General features: G+C 36.3%; 2 protein-coding genes across 2 annotated transcripts; both read left to right on the top strand.

Annotated features, from left to right (window-relative positions):
• The first annotated feature begins 1899 nt into the window (after positions 1–1899).
• Positions 1900–6715, top strand: LOC113348819. Its single transcript, XM_026592698.1, has 9 exons — positions 1900–2895; positions 3703–4128; positions 4298–4514; positions 4653–4762; positions 4849–5048; positions 5219–5322; positions 5530–5717; positions 5845–6044; positions 6223–6715. Exons 1-9 carry the CDS (start codon positions 2628–2630, stop codon positions 6469–6471), a joined length of 1962 nt encoding a protein of 653 aa, XP_026448483.1. The 5' UTR covers positions 1900–2627; the 3' UTR covers positions 6472–6715.
• A 782-nt stretch (positions 6716–7497) lies between these two features.
• LOC113353815 lies at positions 7498–8551 on the top strand. Its single transcript, XM_026597300.1, has one exon. The coding sequence runs from the start codon at positions 7831–7833 to the stop codon at positions 8266–8268; it is 438 nt and encodes a 145-aa protein (XP_026453085.1). The 5' UTR covers positions 7498–7830; the 3' UTR covers positions 8269–8551.
• Positions 8552–11215: the final 2664 nt, after the last annotated feature.

Genomic DNA, 11215 nt, shown 5'->3' with positions numbered 1-11215 from the left:
AAATCAGAAGTGATTTAAATATCTATCTTGTGGAATCACAAAGTCTGTCACGAATAGTACCTTGTGATTTCCATCTATCAAGTTTCTGTCTAAAGTTTGCAGAAGTTAGAAGATCAATAATAACAAGATCCGGTTAACAATAACTATCAGGTAAAAAATAGTCTGACCGGGCTTCACGAATCCCTTAGTGAAGTCTTTCAAAGTCGTAACCTAGAATAAAGTTTCCAAAGGAAGCCTAGTTTTTTAGAGGACAACTCTAGTCTGCAACTAGGACATAAAAGTATCAAGATTGAGTTTCTAATGTGCAGGGAGTCCTCTATTTATATTGATGAACAACCTTGGCAGCTTACAAACAAAGCTAAGTTCGTGAACTATTTCCTAGTATAGAATCCTCAAGTAAGCGAAACTTTTCTATATGCATGAAAATATGTGAGAAGTTATCTTTGAATTAGAAAAAGGATGTATGCAACCAGAGTGCACTATGTGGTTTGCTAGAGAGTCACAGTTAAGTAGTTCTGAAACCGACAAGCTTAATTTGTCACAAGAACGAATCAGTTTGTGAACTGTCAAAACAGTTTGTGAGCTAAAAAGTCGTCTCGTAACGTTGGAGTTTTTATATTGACAACAACTTTGCGAACTGTGTAAAACAGATTGTGTACTTGAAAATAAAAAGTGTACATGAAACATCGATAATCATCTGGTTCGCGAATTGGGAAAATTAGTTCGTGTACGCGAGTTAATTGAGATATTAAAAAGTAAGTATTTATATTTACAAGTTCAAGTTCGTGAAATCTAAGAACCAACTTGATTACTCCTTATGGCTTGCAATCTTTTTTATAATGTTCATCATAATACTAAAGTCATGTGCATGTTTTAGTAGCCATAATGGTAGATAATATGAGTAAATACGATAGTCAGTCCTCACATACCTTTGTTGATGAAGTTTTCATTGACGCCATCTTCAGTCTTCAATAGGTCGATTCGTGAATGCTGATACTCAACTATCATGCTTTATTCCTAGTCAGAGACTGACTTTAGTAGACTATTACTCAAGACTTGTTTTAATCAAATAAAATTGAAAACAAACTTGACGTGCCAAAATTTGTGAGTTTGGCGTTCTAATATTAATTGTTCCATCATGAGTAGGAGAGACACCACGACGACTACATAGGACACGTGTGAAATAAATTAACTTAGTTTAGCATTAACCTTAAACTAGTCTTTAAAGCATAATTAATCTGACCATAATATGGATTACTGCTAATTCAACAAGCTTTACCTAACTAAAAGTTAACTTATACTAAGAGAGATTTAGTTGCCCAAAACATAAAATGCTATATAGACAGTTGCACTATTTAACGCCTCAAACTTGTTATCTATCCAATAGCAACCGGCTCATAGAGCTTTCTTGCTAAATTTCTTTGAATCATTCTTACTCCTTTATGCTGTTAGAGTTGAATTCTAGGTGATGTTAAAGCAATCACGTACATTTTGGGCCAAATCAATCACATATTCTTTCCTGTAAAACCTAAGCAACAGTCCTTTCGTTCGTAAATGTTATGGTACGTCAGATAACCATTGCATGTTTCATTACTTCAGGCCATACACAATTTTCTGGTTTACGGTTCTCATTGAATCCTTCCAAATTATTACATTCAAATGGGACTCGCAAACTAACAAAGAATATCCCGACACGTGTTATTGGTATGGTAGAGGAACAAAATAAAAAATATCGCAAATCGACAAAGAAATCTTTTTTCATTAGCACATAATCGGCATATTTATGATGTTAAAACACTTGAACTAGTATTTTAAAACAATTTTGTATATCAGCGATTCACGATTTTGTATCCGTTTCTATTGAGTCCATTCACGATTCAATAACCAAAAAAAAGAAAATATAGACCAATAATAACAAAATAAAATAAATACTGAGAAATTTCCCACGCTGATGATAACTGCCAGAGGAAAAATAATAATAATAACTCCCAAAATTGAAAATATTAGTCTGTAAGATCCCATTTTCTCAGATTCACAACTATGCAACCAGAATTAGTATCTCATTACAGAATCGAGAAATTTCGCAGAAGAAACCCTAGAATTTGACAAGATTTGTTGAATGAATGTATATGAACGCGCCATTCTCCAGTCGTCGCGTTTGTTAACGAAGAGATCTTTGATTTGGTTAGTAGAGTTGTGAAAAGTTTCAAATAAAGTTAAGTTTTGATCTCTCCTACTTTTTGTTTGATGTTGTTTGTATTTTAGTTAGATTTTTTTTTTGAAGCCATTCCAGATTTGTATTATTCATTATAGATTTAGTATTACCTATATTTACAGTTGAAAGAGATTTAATATTGAAAGCAAGTTATTATTTGTTGATATATACATATACATTTATTATTAGGTTGGATTTCTATTTGAAACGAATTAGAAATTTGATCTTATAGTGATAGGATTAGAATTTTTGATTTGGAATAGGAATAGGATAGTTCATTGATTTGGATTGGGACTCAGAGTTTGGTTAAGTTTCAGAAAGATTTATTAATTTAGAGGGATTTGGAAACAAGAGAGTTAATTGATACAAGTAGAAGGGAGATGAAAGGGAAACCAATTGGTTTGGAAGGACAATGACTGGAGGGTCATTGGGGCAGCGTACATCGAGTTATGGATCACTGCAACAACAACAACAACTTCAGAATAGTGTTGCATTGCTGCCAATTCAAACCACACCAGTTCCACGCAAACAAGGAAAGATGCTGTTATCTGGTTCTAGAGAGAAGGAAAGGTTTCTTCATCGGATCTGTAAATTTGCTGGACGAAGGAGGGTTGGAATGCTTCTCCTAGTCGTTGTTTCTGTTGTGGTTTTCATGTCTGTATTATCTGCTGTTAATAAAGGTTTGACACTTTATCTCTTTCTTTGTCCTTTTAGTTTTACTGCAATTTTAACTTTGGTTTATAATTTCCTACTTATTATTGGTTGGTATCAGACGTGGGCTAAGGTTAGTTCTGTTTTTCAACTGAGAACTAGCATCAAGGATTACAATGATGAAAAACTTGTTTTTATTGAGTTGACGATGACTGAATTATTTCAAAGTTATAAGAAAAATTCACAAACCATGTGTACCACAGTGACAAACTCAAGCCTGTTTCTACCCGTTTGGCCCATCCTCTTAACTTGCGGTAGGGAAATGGCAATGAGACCCTAAACATGTAAGGGTATGTGTAGTGGCTCTTGCTTTATCAATGCCCACCAATGAGTACGAAATTATTGATTTTCTAAAGAGAGGTTCAAAGTTCAAATCATAGCCAGACGTAACTGAATAGTTAAGCAGATTTGGCTTTCAGTTGGATGAGAGTTTTGTGTCTTCAGATTTCAGGGCTCACTGACTATTGTTCCAATCCGCCGTAAGTACTAATTGTTATAGTCCATGCTCTTTTTCGAAGTTATGATCATCTAATTTTAGCAGTGAGTTATATTCAGCTTATTTCAGCGCCTTTCCTTTGTAGTCAGTCTTGCAGGATGTTTCGTTTGGCCAGACATGAACATTCATGGAATATTTCCTCTATTTGCCTCAATTGCTTGCACAATATACTATATTTCCTCTATTTGCCTCAATTGCTTGCACAATATATCAACTTCTTATGTATACTTTACACTTGAACTGATATTTTGAGAGAGTGATGTATTATGGTTCATTTCAGATGAAGATATACCAGAAGGCCCTGATTCAAGCAGTAGGTCAACTATACATATCCAAGGAAATAGTCCTGGTGGTTTCATGCCTTCAAACGATACTGATTCTTCCCATGGGGAAAAAGAAGACAGAAAGGATAGTAACTCTACTGTACCAAATAATGTGCCAGTAAGTAGGGAAATTAAAGCTACATCTGCACCAACTTTTTCTCCTCCTACCTCTCCGCCCCCTCCTCCTCCTCCTCCTCCTCCTCCTCCTCCTCCTTCCCCTACCCCTACCCCTCCTCCTTCCCCTTTCCCTCCTCCCCTCCCTCCTAATTCTCCTCCACCTCTTTCTCGAACATCTGCTGTGGTAGCCCTTCCGCCAGGTCATCCATGTGAAAAGTTTACACTTCCTCCCCCTCCTGCTGACAAGAAACGGACTGGTCCGCGACGTAAGTTTGAATTCTGTGATGCTAAATATTGAAAGCAAAATCGTTAAGTGATCGCACTTACTAATATTTGCATGTTACTGTTTATATTTCTATTAACCGCCCTTGCTCTGTTGTTACTACTTTACTGCTACATTGGTAATAAACTTTTGTTATGTCTATTCTCATTCAGCATGTCCAGTATGTTATCTTCCGGTTGAGCAGGCGATAGCTAGTATGCCGAGTGTCCCATCCTCTTCTCCTGTACAGAATTTAACTTATGTTTACGAGGAAAAGCCAATAAGAACTGAAGCATTTCCAACTGGAGGCTCCGAGTTTGGTGGGTTTCCTTCTTTACAGCAGAGAACTGATTCTTATGAGATAAAGGAATCAATGAATGTGCACTGCGGGTATGATGTGTTTTACTTTGATATTTTCAATACTCCTTAATTAGTCTCCTCATAATGTCGTTCTACATAATTCTTTTCATCTGTGTTTTTCATGTACCAGTTACCAGATCTTGAAGTTTTTGTGTTTTTGTTGATTAGGTTTGTCAAAGGAACACAACCTGGTCGCCAGACTGGATTTGACATCGATGATGCTGACCTTCGTGAGATGGAACAGTGCCGCGGAGTTGTTGTTGCATCAGCCATATTTGGTATAATGAGCTTTCAAACTTCTCTAATCATTTATGTAATGTATTTCTATGGCTTTCACTTATATGACATCCATGTTACTGAGCAGGAAACTATGATGTATTACAACAACCAAAGAATATGAGTGAAACCACAAAGAAAGATGTATGCTTCTATATGTTTGTGGACCAAGAAACAGAGTATTACATGAAAAATTCAAGTAACCTGGATGGCCAAAATAAGGTTGGCCTATGGAGAATTATTGTCGTACATAATCTTCCCTACTCTGATGCAAGAAGAAACGGAAAAGTAAGCGAACTTTCACTTCTGTAATTGTTTCTTTTCCGATTCTGGAAGTAATAGTACTTGAGAGTTATCTAGAAACATTACTAGAAGAATAGTCCTCTCCATTGAACATTACCTGGTGCAGCATTTCATTCTTCTGATGGTTTTACTCTGGGATGAAATACTCGTGGCAGGTTCCTAAGCTTCTGTTACATAGGATTTTTCCTAATGTGCGGTATTCTCTTTGGGTTGACGGAAAGCTAGAGCTTGTGGTGGATCCTTACCAACTCCTCGAAAGGTACATTTTCCTTCTTTATCTAATATTCTCATGATAAATGTGGATAACTCAGATGTTGGTGTTGAACTCTGATTTTATTGTAGCGCTACTGTGATGCAAAGTTCTGTTACTGAATGTGCTGCAGCTATCCATGCATTAGCTGTAGTATTGCAGCCAATATTTGTAATTTCTAAACTAAATGTACAAACTTGGATGCTGTTCTTTCAGGTTCTTGTGGCGTAAGAATGCCAGTTTTGCTATCTCCAGGCATTATAGACGATATGATGTGTTTACGGAAGCAGAAGCCAATAAAGCTGCTGGAAAATATGACAATGCATCCATTGATTTCCAGGTTGAATTTTACAGGAGAGAGGGTTTGACTCATTATTCTGAGGCAAAGCTTCCAATCACAAGTGGTGGGTAAAACATTTCTTAACCACTTATACTTCTTTAATAGTGACAGTAATCGAAATTATGAATCATAATTTGTTAATATGATCTTCTTTCCCTTTCAATTTTGGATCCAACTATGCGCTTCTACAGATGTTCCTGAAGGATGTGTGATCATTAGGGAACACATTCCGATAACCAACTTGTTTACTTGTTTATGGTTCAACGAAGTCGATCGTTTCACTTCTAGAGACCAGATCAGTTTCTCTACTGTGAGAGACAAGATTATGTCAAAAGTTGACTTGGGTTTGAACATGTTTCTTGATTGCGAAAGACGTAACTTTGTGATTCAGGTAATTCCATTCGTTTCCTCTTCTTTTTTTCTTTTCTTTTCTTTTTTTTTCAAGAGAAGAATCTGCCAATTTGTTCACCAAATGCTATAAACCTCTTACATGCATCAGTGTTTCAAAGTTTTGCCAGAATGACTAAAATCTGCACTGTCTTGTATTTTCCTTTGTTACAATTGTGCAGGCATATCATAGAGATTTGCTAGAGCACATGGCTCCACCGACTGCCATTGTTGTTCGTCCTCCACCATTACCTTCACCCGCACCCCCACTTCCACTCCCACCTCCATTGGATAAGACTAATGATTTGTCGAGCAATATACCATCACCAGATATGGTTACAGAGGCGTCCACAAAGATCGGTGGCAGAAGGCGGGGAAGGGATAGAAGATCTGGTTCCAGACGTCGCAGTCCCAAAACTGCAACACAATAACAGCAGAGGGACACAAACACTTCATTTTAGATGTTGTCAAAATAGTTTTTCTTCATTTTTATTCTTCCCATGCATTCAGAAGTATTCATCTCATGGGAAGGAAAATTTGAGCAGATGAGTGTAGAGAAGAGATGTTTCTGACGGAACAATTTTGCTGGATTTTTATTTTTTTGCCTATTATTCATTGCTGCTGTAAATAATTTAATTTCTAAATAAATCATTATACTAGTCCTTCATTCTCTAACCTCTTTCACACATTCACCTCGAAAAGACTCGAATACTGTTTCCAACTTACCAAAAGCCTGAATGATGGGGCATTTGGTCTGCCTTTTTGCAGACTATACCAGTAGTTCTTTTCTTGCTAGATCTGTGATGATCAAAAGTGGTAAAGCTTTCTTGATTAATCGAAAAATTGCCAAACTTGCACAGGAAAGCCAATGAGAATTAACCAGTATATTGTGGATCAACCAAAAGCCTGAATGATGGGTCATTTGGTCTGCCTTTTTGCAGACTATACAAGTACTTCTTTTCTTGCTAGATCTGTGATGATCAAAAGTGGTAAAACTTTCTTGATTAACGGAATGATTGCCCAACTTGCACAGAAAATCCAATAAGAATTAACCAGTATATCGTGGTTTTATCCAACACTTGCTTTCGGCACTTACCAAGACTTGCCTTATTGGATATATCGTGGTTTTATCGTGGTTATCGTGGTTTTATCGTGGTTTTATCGTGGTTTTATCGTGGTTTTATCGTGGATATATCGTGGTTTTATCCAACACTTGCCTTGTTGGATATAGATTTCCATAATCATCTCTGTCACGTTCTATTTTTCAGTGGAATTCGCTTTTACCAAGAATTTGTTCTCTGACTTGTAAACAAAAAGTTACAGTACAAAACTTCGTCTCTGACTTTATGTGATCACTTTCTCTCTCTCACATTCTATTTCTTTCCGCATAGAAAAGCGTTTCATTGAATTGCCATAACCCAATAGGAAAAAGAAAACTCAATGTGATAATACCAGAATTCACCGCAAAAATTAGTACTGTATAAAAAACTGCAACATCTTACACACCCCATGTTTCCTTTCCCAATGCCAACGCCAACTTGCGCATAAAAAATCACAGAGTTCAGTTTATTATGAAATCTATCAAAAACCTTCTAATTTCTTCACTCCACCACGTGATCTTTCTGTCATTTGGGTTTCATTTTCGGATTCCTGGCATATATAACACACAACTTCACTTTCAGATACATCTCAACATACACATTTTCAGCAGCAGTTGCAATCTAAAAATTTTGTGAGAAAAATAATGGGTAGTTTTTAGTTATATGAAGTAAGTTCTGAATCTTCAATTGATGGCATCATCCTCTGGGTTTTTCATGATCTGTCTTCTTCACTCTATCATATCTTTTTCGTGTGGTTCTTTGATGATATTTTACCTCAATGAGATATCTATAATCGGTCATGGAAGTGAAACAGCTATCAAACTCTTAGGATCAACACCACATGATCAACTCTTGATTCAAACTTCAGATTCATTTGCTGGATTACTTCTTTGCATAATTGGGCTTCTTTTATTCATGGTTTCCTTCATTCGAGACAAAGAGTTTCAAAGCTTTTTTGCGAACGGATGCGTTCTTGTTCATATTTTAGTAGCTCTGTGGAGGATTTTCTTCGAGAGAGAAGTTGAAATTCTTGCCTCACATTGGCCTAAGCAAGTCATTGGAGACTTTTTGATGGCTTTTTCATGGGTTTTCTTTCAAATTTATACTTGGAGAGAAAAATATGATTAATTCTTTAATCAGTAAGAACTTTTGTATTGTACACTGAATTAAGGATAAGAAGAAAGGGAAGAATCTTTGGTTTCGTTTATTGATAGCAGGATTGCAAGCTTCAAAAATGGACTCACTGACTAGTATCCGGCGAGAGTGATCTAGTCATGATCAAACTTCTGTTACCTCAAACTCTACTGGTTTGATTCCAACATGAGTTTTTTGTTTGCAGAAGATGACTTTTGGTTCCATCATGTAGTGTGAGTTCTCTCATTTGTTTTAGATGTTATATGAAAATTCAGTTCCTTCCAGTGCTTTCATGATATATAAATACGGCTTCAAATTTCACAGATAATCACACCATAATTGTGCATGTTTGAGATACATGTCACACTAACATCTGAAAACAAATATTATCACCTAAAAAAAGCGTCTAACCAAGTAACCACCTATGGTCATCATCAGAACAGAAGAGTATTGTGGTGGCAACCGCATGGATAGAAGACTTCCCTTATCCACTTGAGCAACCTTGGTATACTGAGCTAAAAACTTTCTGATTAACAGGCTACTACGATTGATTTCCTTCGACGATATTCTCCTTTTCAGTTTTGTCAGGGCAGGCTTTAGATACATATAAGCTGAACTAAATAACCAGTAACTACACAAATACTACAAATGAGGGGAATAAAACTGATAAAAACAAGAGTCATGTGTGAATAATGACTACCAAAGTGGAATGTTAACAAACTGATTTTTTTCTGGAATCAACCACACAAAAAATTCTAGGCACAAAGATTAGAAAATAGATAGCTCATAGACAACATACAAATTTCAAGGCGTTTATTTCAAAGCCAAATGATAAATGTGTCCTAAAAGCTGAACAAACAATGTAGACTGGTGGCCAAGAAGCCAAACTCATGCCATATTGCCTATTGCCTAAAAGTTGGAATGTCCCCAGTTAGCACTTTCCTGACCTCTGATCATGGAGTCTTGGCTCTTTCCTGTATCTCGGTTTTACAATATTGTTTCTCCAAGCGCAAGAACTTGCACTCAGGAAGAGGAAGAGTGCCCAGTCCTCGGATCCCTTCGAGATTACTCCAAAGGGTTTGCGGCCTCCGGCTCCCCATCCTCAGATCCCATGGGCAGCTGGAGGACTATGTGTGCATGACTGTTTCCTTGTTTCTTTAAAAACGAATAGGCAAAACACACATAGAACACGAGATAAAAATACATACCAAAGTGCAAGAAATGAATTGGCCTTATGGAAATTTCTGTCCAGAAGATAAAGTTTAAGACCTTTCTTTTAGTTTTTTTAATTATATAAATGTTAAGACATCGATCAAACGAAGTATTCAGTTACTCAACACCAATAAGACACAATTGAAGTACTTAACATTCTCCAAAATTTGAATTTTCTCATCTAGAGATATAAAGATTAAACAAATCATAAAACGAAAACAAAATTGCCTACACTTCAATTACACAATCTAATCACCGTAACGATTGCACTCCAAACTAGGGAGATAGAACGTAACAAATTTAAAGAAAAGAATTAACGTGGTTTGTACCAAAATTGAGGATCAAAGGAGGTGACGTATTACCATCATTTGTGCAGGTAGTTCTTGGTGGTTCATCATGTACTTCGATAACTCTAGCTCGACAAACCGGACAAAACGATGATAGGAACGGTAACCAATCATCGATACAATCTTTATGAAACATATGTCGACACCTTGGCAAAACCCTAACTGTATTACCATAACAAAACTCACCTAAACATATTGAACATCGCTCATCATCTGAACCATCTCTTTCTGACGGTAACGACGATGGTTGCACATCATACGTAATAACGGGTATGATTATATCCAGATCAAAATGCTGTTGTTGACAACAAGGTTTTCCGGGTTCAGATGTGAGTTCTATTGCCGTCGTTGTAGTAGGAGCAGTATCTGAGATTGTAGCAGCAGATGTTTGATTAGTATTAGCAGTATTATGCTTCACAATGCAATCAAAGATTGATTTGAAGACAAAATAAATTAGGGTTAGGATGAAAATGGTAGCAAATGAAAAAGTTAATGGTCTTGTTAGATTGTTTTGAGGTTTTGAAGGACAACCAGATTGTGGATGATCCATCGAGAACGAGAATAATGAAAACAGAGGATTGAAAAAATGAGGTTAAAAGATCTGTAATCAGGCAGGGTTTAGGAGGAATGGAAACTACGAAAATTGGAATAGGCTCCTGACTGATTACTGGGTTTAATCAGTTTGTTTTCTTCTATAGTGGTAAACGCGGAAAAGCGTGAATGCGTGTATTTACTTAGCCGGTTCAATAGATCAATGCAGGAACGACACGTTACATAGTGTGTCATTCCAGTTGTAAATTACTATGATTTACCTAAGTAATTAAAACAGAATACATTGGGATTCTTCTCCCCCAAGTTCCTCTGGAAACAGAATCTCGGGTTCTGGAATTCGTATCGGGGAGATGGGCGAGCCGGTACAGAGTGTTATGCGCGCAAAAAAAACGGTTTAGTCCAAAAACGCATCGAAAAGTACGGATTAGGATTAGTCCATCCCGAGTTAACTAGGTACAATTTAGTCCAAAAATTATTTAAAATATGAAAAATACAAAAATAATCTTCCTGGTTTATAATTTAGTCCAAATATTAATAGTTTAGTTCAAAGTGACTCATGATGACGTCAGCAACTTTAAATAATATAAAAATAATTTAAAAACAATTTATCTTTGGAACCGTTCGTCCAAAATTCGCAAACTTTATATTTTCGGAAAGCTCTTTCCGAGATCTACAAAAAGAGTATCCTTATGACTATAATTTTCATTTTTGATTTTTCTTTTTAATTTACACTAGTGTACAACTACGTACACATCAATAAAAATCCAGAAAATCCAACATCAATGATAGCCAGACTGCCACTCTAATCTACACATACTGACAAAAATATC

The sequence above is a fragment of the Papaver somniferum genome, chromosome 2, assembly GCF_003573695.1.
Source record: "Papaver somniferum cultivar HN1 chromosome 2, ASM357369v1, whole genome shotgun sequence".
Lineage (NCBI taxonomy): Eukaryota > Viridiplantae > Streptophyta > Magnoliopsida > Ranunculales > Papaveraceae > Papaver > Papaver somniferum.
The sequence above is the reverse complement of the archived record's forward strand: the minus strand, read 5'-3'. Positions and strand labels throughout refer to the sequence as shown.